This window comes from Cucumis sativus, chromosome 7, assembly GCF_000004075.3.
Source record: "Cucumis sativus cultivar 9930 chromosome 7, Cucumber_9930_V3, whole genome shotgun sequence".
In the NCBI taxonomy this organism is placed as follows: Eukaryota; Viridiplantae; Streptophyta; class Magnoliopsida; order Cucurbitales; family Cucurbitaceae; genus Cucumis; species Cucumis sativus.
The window spans coordinates 21,322,805-21,334,446 of NC_026661.2; the positions used below are offsets into that span (position 1 = coordinate 21,322,805).

The following is an 11,642-nucleotide window of genomic DNA, read 5'->3' on the forward strand; positions in this document are numbered from 1 at the left end:
ACTAGGGGTGAGCATAATGAACAAAAAAATTGAGCCAACTGATCAAACCGAAGTCTATTGGTCGAAAAATGATCGGGATCAATTTCGAAAAGTTTCAAATTGAGAAATTCCAAAAGTTATTTTTAAGAGTTAAACCAATCGACTGATCAACTCTTACTAATAGATATTGAGGTCAGTTTGACACTTTACTAAACAAATTACGGTAGATTTTGTTAAAAAAAAAAAATCAATTTCGACCGACTGATCATCCCTAGGTGATACTATACACACATATATATATTTTTTGCATTTATAAATTTGTCGGTTAAATTTTTTTTTTTTTTTCAATTTCAATAAATAGAAGGAGGATCTAAAACTTCCGGCACGAGAAAGTACATAATGCTTTGTATGAATTAAATTATTGTTGGGTCCACCAAAAAAAAAAAAGTTTAAATAACAACACTTTGTGTGTTTTCACTTGTGTTGATATTTAGTATGCAATTCTACCAATTTGGTAAAAGGATGGAGAAATCATTACTTTACCACTATCTTATAAAACATTCCTTAACATTCCATATTAAGTTGATTTTCACTATAACATATTTATAGCTTGCATGTAATATGCATTATTCTTTTTTTTCTTTCTTTCTATTTTTTGAATATTTACTTAACAACAATAGTTGATATGTTAAAATATAGGCCACTCAGAGTTGTTCGGTCTATGTTTCATTGGATCCCAAAATTGGTCAAGAAATCATTTTGTCATATGTTTGCAAAATATGTACACTTTCTTTTATAATGTAGGTAGGATGGAGGATGTGACCTTAAACTTTGAGTTAACGTATGCTATAATTATTTGTCAACTTAACTATATTCAAGTTGAGATTTGTTTGAAAAAATATTGATTTTCAAGTTGATAGTATATATATATATATATTAAAAATAAATAAATAAATTAACATTGTTTTCACTTCACGTAACAAAACCACTAAAAACAAAGTTTGCTACACTTGATTTTTCCATGAAAAGTAAATATTTTGTCAAATGTTCTATTTTTTAGTTAATAACTATTTTTGAATAATACTAAAAACATGGCTTTCTAACTAGCCTAATGTAATTCAGTACAAATACAATTATTATTGAGATAAGTTTGTCTTGGTAGAAAAATTTAAAGGATGATATTATTAACACAAGTTTTATATTATATTAGTACAATTTAGAAAGATTTGAATCACAGATCTCGTTAATAAAATTATGTTATTTTACGATGATAAGCTTCGTTTTCAAAATTACATTTACGTCGTTTTCATCCATAAAAATGAGAAGAAAAACACCACATGTAACATTACTTTTTGGGATAGTAACAAAAAAAAATCTTCATGGGCTGCCGTTCCAAATGAGAGTGAGGACACTGCAGTGATGTCTACATATATGTATATACATCGGCCACGTGGAGCCCAATGATTGGTTGGGTTAGATAAATAAAGTAAAAGTAGGTCAACATTATTGGCTACATTTATATTGACTAATTTAAATAATTCTGATCAATAAATAAATAAAATTTTAAAAAAATGGTTAATGGCTAATGGGGTTGAAACCAAGGGTTAGAGTTAGGAACCCATTTTCTAAAGTTAAGATTTCTGACGCTGATTTTGTTTTTTCCTTAACTCCAACTCTCCAACTCAGTCCCTTACCTACTCCCTTTATTTATTTATTAATTGCAATAATATCTTCTTCTTTTTTTATTTTAGTTCTCAATTATCATTCCTTCCATCAATTTTTCATTTTTATGTTGAAATTTTGATGTTGAAAGATTTGGGTTTAAATACTCATGTGTTTCTCAAGGCTTATTTATTCTAATACTCTATCTAATTATAAATTTTATACTTTCAACTTGATTTTATATATATATATATATATAAATAAGTTAGTAAAATAATTAAGGGCATGTTTTAATTGATTAGAGAATTTTTTTTCCAAATAAGTTAATTTTTTTATTTAAACTATTTTTTATATATGAAAAGTTGACTAAAAAAACTCTAGAAGTGTTTCAAATTTATTTGGGTGATTTTTGAAATAATTGAAATTCTTTCACCATTATTCTAAAAACATGAATTTATAAAAGCACATTTGAAAATATACAATCAAATATTACATGTTATTTTAGATGACAAAATACATGATTTTAGTCAATTTTGGGTAATTTTAACAATTTTAAAAGCAAAAAAAAAGACCTTTTTAAATATATGAAAATGAACCAAAATTTTACTTAAAAGTATTTGTTATATTTTGTAAATATTGTGTAACAATTTTATCATTTACAATAATTTTATTTTATTTGCATGATTTAAAGTATGGTCCAAATAATATTTTTAAACGACTAGGAAAAATGATTGTTAAGAAAAGTTAGAGAAAATAGAAAAAAAAAAGTGATGAGTAGATTTTTTTTTTTTTTTTTTAAAAGGGATAATTTAGAGTGGGGAAGGGAGGGGTTGGGGTTTGGGTCAAATCTGTTTAACGGTTAATAGGGCTGAGATTGCGTGTACTTTCCGAATTAGCGGACTAATTAAACTAAACTTCTTCCATTTTCTTTTTGTCATCCAATCCTTTTTTCTTCCCCCAAAAGAGAAATAAAAAGTAGTGATTGAGGTCACCTTCATTTTCTAAATTCGTCGGGTTGTGACGTCGTTTTCCTCCGCCCGGCTGATTTTAGTTGACTCAGAATCATCCTTCTCCTCCATAAATGCCTTGATTTCCGATTCCGATTCCGATCACGACCGGAGAATGTGATCCGCTCGATTCCGATCCGACGTAGCCATAGATGTAGGAGTCTGTATGGTCAAACAAAAAAGAATTCCAATCAAAACAAAATTATATATTTCATATTTTTAGATATATGTTTGATAGCATAGAACTAATAAAATTGACAAACTATTTGTCCTCAAAACAAAACCATTTAAACACAAAATTTGTAAATATTTTGTCTTCTCATAAACAATTATTAATAAAAAAATAAAACATTTTGACAAAAATATTTACAAGGTTAAGTGATTTAGATAGTTTATCAATTTTTTCTATTTAAAAAAAAGTACCATTTATTTATGTACATGTTTTAGATTAAAAATTAAAATTTTTATTTTAAATTATAAAACTCTTGAAAATATTTACATATAGAGTAAAACATTATACGATAGACTATCATGTTCTAGTATGTTGGTAAGTATTTTAGTTTAATTTGCTATATTTGATAATCACCTTTTTTTTTTTTGTATAATTATTATTTATTAGTATTAGATAATCTGACATACATGGTTTTATCTTTATTTAATATAATTTTGTACTTTAAACTTTTAAATATAATAAAAACAAAAAATGTATTGTATTCACAATTGAATCTGAAGACAATTTTTAGAAACAAAATTTCGGTATCAATAACTTATATTCGTTAACTCAGTAAATCTAAAAACACAAAAGGCGAAGATCAACTGCTTTGCTGCTCTTCTAATTTCTCTATTGTCTGTGACTAGTCCTTGTAATAAGGCATTTAAAATTCCAAATCACTGTAGACAAATACATAGAGATTCCTTTATTCTACCACTTGCCACTATAAATCTAAATCATCTTATTATTCATCTTCTCTTTCATTTGTGGATTCCCATGGCCATGATAGATTCAACACGAATAAGATATTTATGGGTAAAGGACTGAATTTTGTCTATGTGTCTCTGTATGTTTTTAGCCAACTTGAACATACCCGAATGATTAATGGCACATGACTTTGGTCTAGAAGTTAAAAGCTTGAATCTACTAAAATTTTCCTTCCTCCCTATGGTTTGAGTTTAGTTACAATAGGATCTACATGGTTGGGTCAAATCTAATGCTTATGGTATTGAATACTTGACATGTCTAACTTGAACCTAATTTAACTAAAACATATATGATTCGGTCAATCTCTAAAGGTAAGAGGTTCGAATATACCTATCCCACTTGTTGTTGAACTTAAAAGAAAGAAAAGGTTTAACATGTTTTATTGACATGCAATGAGATGATGTTGGCCAACTTTATTAGATGAAGAATAAATGAGCAGGGTGTTTGTATAGGTAAAGGATAGTTTAAGAATAATTTATAAGGCTTAACTACTTATAAAGATTAAAATGAAATAAACTAAATCAAAACTACAAAAGCTAAATTGATACTTTTACAGAACGATACAAACAACCATATGAGCCAATATTTGTAATTTAAATATACTTTTAAATTAGTTCATATAATCTTAGGAAGTTTTCTAAATTTTCATGGGTTCTTCTAATAGTTTCATAATATAGTGTTGACTGTTGAGACTCCAACACCTCTGTTGTAATTGCTATCATTGCCACAGGAGAGATCTCCAACCAAGTAGAAGCATAAATGAGTTTAAAAGAAGCCCCAAACTGCGTACTTCGACATTGATTTCTGGATGGGTAATTATTATTACCATTGACTTCCACAACAAAACAGTGAAATACAATAACTTTAACTTGAAGTGTTTTACCCTTCTCTTTTCCAGTGAAGTTAATTCTAAAGTATTTTGACTCGCATGCTGAGGCCATAATGTCATTGAATTTCAAATCTTTTTCCAGGAAAATAGTAGCAGAACAATTATAAACTATTTTATCAATTACTAGCTGAATTCTTAAGTTGACCAAGTCAAATATTGGAAGTCAGATGGGCAGGACGAAATTACTCCAACCTTAACTGAGTGCTTTATGAATTAATGGATTATTATAAACATTCTTTCACATTATTGACTTTTAGCAGCTTTCTCATGGGTGGTTGGTTGTTGCTTCAGTTTCTTTTAAGTCTTTAACCTGATGTATATAAAATTCTTAAGTTTGAAGACTGGTTTAATTTTCTTTACTTTTACGTGCACATACAAAAGGTAGTTGATCAGAACTTGTGTCCTACGGTGGGTGAGAGATTTTGCAAGTGAGGTTTGGTTTGAAATGGCAGCCTTTTCATTTCCCTGATTGTTAAGTTTGGTGAAGAAAAAGTGAAAGGAGTGACATTCAAGAAACCAGACAACCATTTTCTAAACTAAAAATAGTAAAAAGAATAAATAAAATTGCAAGACAATATATAAGCTTAAGTAGTAATCGAACCTGTTATTTCATCGTCAATGGACGAGATGGAAGCCACTGGAAAGCTTGTTGCAGCTAGACAGCTCTTGAAAACTGGCCTCGAAAGATCGAGAGACATTGAATCTAAATTGGCCAATGCTGGACCAAGATTGAGAGACAAGGCTCAAAGACTCGCAAGTTTGGAAGCCAAGCTCCTTAAGATTCAGAAGTGTAATTCTTTTGGTGTTGGAGACCAGATAGATCATGCCATTGGACTTGCGACCGCGCTTCTTAATGTTTTCAACACCGTTTCTGAACTTCAGAAGTCACTCACGGCAGATTCTTGTTCTCAACTCTCCAGTTACCTTTCTGTCATGAAACGGTTTGAAGAAGCACTTGAATTTATTTCTGATAATTGCAGCATTACAACTCAGTGGTTGGATGGAATTGTTCGATTTGTTGAAGACAACAGAATAGTCGATGATCAACGTCTTCTCAATGTCAAAAACTCGTTGGCAATACTTTGCGAGTTGCAGACAGTTGAGAACGATGCTCGTATTGATGGAGGGCCTCTCGATTTTGCATTGAACAAGCTTGAATTTGAGTTCAGGAGGTTATTGAGAGACCATAGCGTTCCTCTTCGTCTGGCTCCACCCTTATTGGCCATTGAAAACCAAGGCTTCATTGGTTTCTCACTATTGCCAGAATTTGTAGTTCAAGAACTACAATCAATTCTTACTAGACTGAAAGCCAATGGTAGAATTGAAAACTGTATATCAATATATATCGAAATTCGAAGTTCAAATGCTGAACTTAGTTTAAGAACTCTTGGTTTGGATTATCTTGAAACATCAGTTGATGACTTGAGCAACATGCGGAGCATTGAAGATCATATCAACAAATGGAGCAAGCATCTTGAGCTTTCTGTGAAGCAAGTATATGAACCTGAATGTAAACTCTGCAACGACATGTTTGAGAAGATTGAATCTGAAATCAGAACTAGATGTTTCGCTAAGATTGCATCACAGTCGGGCTTTATATCCCTTCTCCGATTTGGGAGGAAAGTCACCCAAACAAAGAAGGACCCCATCAAGCTCTTAAACCTACTTGACGTTTTCTTGGTTCTAGACAACCTAAGGACAGACATTAACAAGTTGTTTGGTGGGAAAGATTGCACAGAGATTCAAGCTGCAACAAGAGATCTTGTAAAACGAGTCGTAAACGGCATATGTGAGGTTTTCTCTGAACTTCCAATCCAAGTTGAGTTGCAAAGACAGAGTTGTCCTCCAGCAGATGGTGGCATTCCAAGCTTGGTAAGCTTTGTCACAGATTACTGCAACAAGCTACTTGGGAACCATTACAAACCAATCCTAAACCAGATTTTAATCATCCATCAAAGCTGGGGGCAAGAGACATGTGAAGAAAACCTTCTAGAGAACCAAATTTATCTAATCATAAAAGAACTTGCTTTAAATCTAGATGCATGGGCAAAAGCCTACCAAGATATGTCAAAGTCCTACTACTTCATGATGAACAACCACTGCCATTTTAGCAATCTAAAAGGTTCAAAACTGGGTGAAATGATGGGAGATGAATGGTTAAACGCACACAACCAATACAAGGAATATTATGCTGCACTTTACCTGAAAGAAAGCTGGGGAGAGCTTCTCAGCCTTCTAAATCAAAAGGGTGAGCTTCAATTTGAAGGCGAGAAATGGGAGGATACCTATCTGTTGAAGAAGAGGGTAAAAAAGTTCTCTCAGGCATTTGAACAAACATGTAGAAGGCAATCGAAATGGGTAATTTCAGATGAGGGTTTGAGAGAGAGAATTTGCCTACTTTTAGTGCAGACGATTGTGCCAGTTTATCTGAAGAATTTCGAAGCTTTGATCGAACATGATCGAGGCGCAGCTAAGTATTTGAAATATACTGCAGAGAGTATGGGGAGTGTGATCAGCTCCATGTTTCGGCCCCCAACGTTGAGTGTGCAAATTAGAAGCAACGGTCACACCCATTCCCGCTTCATTACCAAGATCAAGAGCCTTGTTACCAATCAGTTTCGCGCGTCCATTACTGCTTCGTGACTTCATATTAACTTTAGCCTCATCAAATACTTAAATTTGTGACATAGTTTAGTTTAAAATTAGACTCATTTAGTGAAAAAACTTGTTAAATTATTTATAATTATAGCAAAGTATCAAAATTTATTACTCTATCACAACACATATGGTAGTTTATCTTAGTTTATCGCGTCTATCTTAGATAAGTGGTTATATTTTAGTTTGTTTTTCTATATTTGAAAATAACTCTAATTTATTCTACAAAAGTTTCTAATGAGATATTTTAAAGACGATGAATAGTAAAAAGTTAGAGATAATATATCCACTACGAACATTATCTAATGATTTTATTTTTAGTTTAAATCATACATTATCGTGTGATGCATTGTTTTATAAGACAAATTAACTTTTACACTTTTGAATGATTGGTGAAATTTAATATCGAGGATAATTGTAATGAGTACCATTTTTTAGATTAATAATTAAGTGCATAGAAACATTTTAAAAGAATTGCAAATATATGATAAACTTTAAAATTTTGATTTACATTTTGTTGTATATTATATGTACAAATACTTTGGACCTATTTGTTATATTTGTCACTGTTGATATATATACAGCCACAAAATAAAAGTACATCAAATTCTATCACCCTTTAGAACCCCAAATTATTTTGTTATATTGTCGACACTTATCATAAGCAAGGGGAAAACACTTTTGGCTATGTTTGTGTGCTTCTAAATTCTACAACTAGTTACATTTCCTCACATATGGTTCGAAATCTCCACTAGACCTTTTAATGTCGAGGCAATGGAAATTATGTAGGTCTTCAAGTTGCCCTTCAAAATGAAGCTACTACTATTTTCATCTTTTTTAATTAGTCGTAATGAATATTATCGATCGTTATATCCAAAGGTTCAATGTTTGATTTTGGAGATTAGGGATTTAACTTCTTTTAGTGTCATTTCAACTCGGGGTACACCCCCAAATATCTTCACTCATATTCAAATTATCTTATTTCATTGGTTTATGTTATTATTCTAATCCCAACAACTTTATCACAAGTCATGAGTGTGAATCAATTTTTCTTTCGTTTTTTGCATCTTGAACAAAAATAAATAAATTAATACACCAATTTGGATGGTTTGGTGGGAGAGAATACATAGTTTCAAAATCAATAGTAAAGTGGATAATATGCTTAAGTTGGGGGATATTTCTCAAATCGACATGTCGTCCATAGATGGTTTGAGAGTTTAGGCAAGAAGAAAAGCATGACATGTCGGCGTTGGAACTGTCACCACTCGGCTTCGCTTGATTAGCAATCAACTAGATAACCATGGAATCCATTCAAGCTTGATCAAAATGAAGGCAATGGCAGCAACTTCGAACCGTCCCCTTCAGATTTCCCCATGGACTTGCTGTTCCTCATTTCCCCGCCAAATCAACACTTTCAATACACAGCACCGGCGTCTTAGCTTTACGAACTTCAAAGGTCAGTTCGTCTTCTTCCCTTTTGTCGTATTGACGCCATTGCTTGATTTCATCACTTCCTTAACCCCCGCAGTTTCCGTCAATCAAACAGGAAAATCCATTGGAATGAACTCAGAGCTTTACTTGTTTGATTTCTAAAAATTCTACCTCTTTTATTGTATTGTAGGGCTAGGAATTGGTTGGTATAGTTGTGGAGTTTGTGTACGGTCACCTGGTTGCGTGGTTGCTGCTGCAGCGGGAGGGAGGGAGAGGGAGCAAGTATCTTCTGTGTGGGATGAGGAGCCTTACGAATTGCTTCCGAACGGAAGGATACAGTACATAGATGAACAAGATGTAGCATCCTTTCTAGATCCGCCTAAAGAGCTTATACCATTTGACCCTGATTCCTATAATCCCGCTGCGTATCTTTGGTAGTAATTTCCTTTAGAACTTATAACCATCTCAATCTGCTTCTGTTTGTGTCATATCATCATAAATTGATTACAATCACTATAAATTTGTTATGTTCAGTGGTTCCTTTTGAAATAATTTACTTGTAATGCAGTTTGAAATTTGTCTTATGATTGACAGGAAAAAGATTGAGGAAATTCCTGAGGAACGACGACATAGACTTTTACACCTCCTAACCCCCAGGTTACATATATTTTATCTTTCTTGTTCCTCATTAATGCAATTTCTCTTAATTGGAATATATGTGTCTTCTAATTTGGTTGGGAACTATTTAGCAAGAACAGAATTATAGCCTTTTAAGTTCTGTTAAGATTTTGGAAATTCTGAAACCAGCAATATAATCATAATGTAGGTGCATATCAAGGGCTTGGGGAATTGCTGGCACGCGATATGAGGATCCAAAGTTAGTTAAAAAAACGGCATCTAGTTTGCTGCAAAATGAAGATGGCATGGTGCTTGAATATTATAACTGCCTCAAAAGTGGAGGCAAGTAGTTGACTACATACATAATATCCTAGCTTATTGTGTGGAAAGCATACAACGTTTCTTAATTTTGAAGTTTCTTTCACTTTATAAGGAAAGTGATTTGATAAAGGATAAGAAATAGTGAAATTTGAGTTTTAGGAACTGATTTATAGTTTAAATATTATGATTATATCATCCAAGCCTAACAACTTTGATTTTGAATATCTTGAATAGGACAAATACCTATTGGTTGGATTAATCGTTTCAAGAAGGTGAAACTTATCTAAACCTTGACCCTTATTTCAAATGTACAGTACAATCGAATCTATCTATTTACATCTCCTTGTTTATCAGGCAATCTTTTCTTCCAAGGATGGAAAGATATATGGGCGGATTATTAGTAAGTCTCTTGACCTTTGGTAACTATACGACTCCTCTTATGACATTAGTAAATCTACAGATTTTATGGCACTAAAACACTACAGAAGCCAGCTGATCTATATAAACATGAGTTAGACAAGACTATTTTAACAGACCACTATATTGATAGGATGTGCATCTGTGCCCTTGAGTTCTAAGAATAGAGTTGATGAGAAATCCATTCCTCTGTCCGTTTGATGTCTTTGGAAAATGAGAAAAAAGAAAATTATTTGATGATCAAGCCTTAGCATGGATGGTGCCTATTGACTGTTTTTTGGAAATTAGAATGTTAGTTCTGCTAAGTCACTAAAAATTTCCTTGTTTCAATGCCGCTAACATTTAACATTTCACGAATCAGACATGCCCTTACTGGCTGGATTTGCAAATTCCGTTAGTCCATTGTACTTTGAGATGAAACAGCTTAAGGAAGTGATGTCAACTGAACATCCTTGTGACTTGGCCTATGAATTTGGTGATGGGCTGTTCGACATTCATGAATACCCTGAAGGCTTTCCAGCGCCAGGTATGCTATTAAAATGTATCCATGATACTATTTCAACCTAATCTAACGTTATCTGTGCAAGCTAATTGTGACCGAAATAATTTTCAAAACGAAATGATAACTAAAGGAACAGTTTGCTTTGCACTCCCCTACTTTCTTGGGGCTTATCACGAAGTCTCTAGTCTTTGCAAAATAAGCCCCACTATGTATATGAAGTCTTTAATTTGTTTCTTGAAGGAGAATCATAACTGCATACCATTAGGGACAAAATTAATGACTTGAGTGAGATGTTTTGAATCTTTGGAGTTACACTCATGAATTTGGATGAGTATATTTCACAATTCACATTGAACTGAAATGATAGCTCTCAAGAAGCATGCTTGTCCTCGGTTTTCAGTTTTCAATACTTATATATATGTGTGTGTATATATATTTTTCATTTTGCAGCCAAGCATCTATATCCTTTCAACGATCAAGTTGTCGTATATGTTCGATATCTGGGACCTGGGGTGTTAGTTGGACAGGCATGGCAAGAAGGAAAAGCTCTGGAGCAGGTGCCGCAGAAATTATGTGGTGAAATATTGATGATCAAAGACTACAGTCAACAACCACTCCAAAAGCAATAGCCAAGGGATTTTATTCAACTCTGCCCTTTGAGAAAAGTACTTATCATGTTTGTAATGGATTGGTAAAAAGAAAAAGAAAAAGAAAAAGAAAAAGAAGACAATCCACTAACAACTAAAGTTTCATTAGGTGATATGTATAATATTAAATTTAGTTTCATTATCATCTTAAATTTTTAGGTCAATCGATGATTTAACATATTTCAGAGGAGGCGTTCCTGGAGGTTCTTTCTATGTTCAAACATCAATGATTTAACAAATTTATGTGAGGAAAATATTCAAGAACAAAGACGATGGAAGTGAAAGAGACTTGACTATAAGTATTACTAATAGAAATAAGTACGTTGATTTGCCTGAAGTATGGAGCTATTGTTAGGGTTTTAAAAAAATCACATAGTTGATTCGATAAATACTTTTGAGAAGAAATTGGGGTTGTGGAAAGGAAATGTGACATTTTCTAAGAACAATTAGAGAGGGGGTTTGAAGACGTGACTGAGTAGTGATAGAAAATCTCTATTGTCAAAACAATATTGGTATTTTGAATCTCTTCGGTAAT

At 32.5% G+C, this 11,642-nt stretch overlaps 2 protein-coding genes across 2 annotated transcripts; both read left to right on the forward strand.

The window, feature by feature from the left end:
- The first annotated feature begins 5,125 nt into the window (after nucleotides 1-5,125).
- Nucleotides 5,126-7,288, forward strand: LOC101214965 (exocyst complex component EXO70B1). Its single transcript, XM_004141779.3, has one exon. It carries the CDS (start codon nucleotides 5,135-5,137, stop codon nucleotides 7,157-7,159), a length of 2,025 nt encoding a protein of 674 aa, XP_004141827.2. The 5' UTR covers nucleotides 5,126-5,134; the 3' UTR covers nucleotides 7,160-7,288.
- Nucleotides 7,289-8,345: 1,057 nt separating this feature from the next.
- Nucleotides 8,346-11,375, forward strand: LOC101213828. Its single transcript, XM_004141692.3, has 8 exons — nucleotides 8,346-8,627; nucleotides 8,793-9,036; nucleotides 9,197-9,259; nucleotides 9,429-9,562; nucleotides 9,776-9,813; nucleotides 9,896-9,941; nucleotides 10,320-10,484; nucleotides 10,911-11,375. Exons 1-8 carry the CDS (start codon nucleotides 8,498-8,500, stop codon nucleotides 11,087-11,089), a joined length of 999 nt encoding a protein of 332 aa, XP_004141740.2. The 5' UTR covers nucleotides 8,346-8,497; the 3' UTR covers nucleotides 11,090-11,375.
- The last annotated feature ends 267 nt before the right edge of the window (nucleotides 11,376-11,642 follow it).

Excerpts from the sequence above, each read along its gene's own strand:
- LOC101214965 (XM_004141779.3), top strand. The coding sequence starts at position 5,135 with ATGGACGAGATGGAAGCCACTGGAAAGCTTGTTGCAGCTAGACAGCTC.
- LOC101213828 (XM_004141692.3), top strand. The coding sequence starts at position 8,498 with ATGAAGGCAATGGCAGCAACTTCGAACCGTCCCCTTCAGATTTCCCCA. Across the intron at positions 8,628-8,792 it reads TAGCTTTACGAACTTCAAAG|GGCTAGGAATTGGTTGGTAT; the intron begins GTCAGTTCGTCT and ends ATTGTATTGTAG. Across the intron at positions 9,563-9,775 it reads TAACTGCCTCAAAAGTGGAG|GACAAATACCTATTGGTTGG; the intron begins GCAAGTAGTTGA and ends TATCTTGAATAG.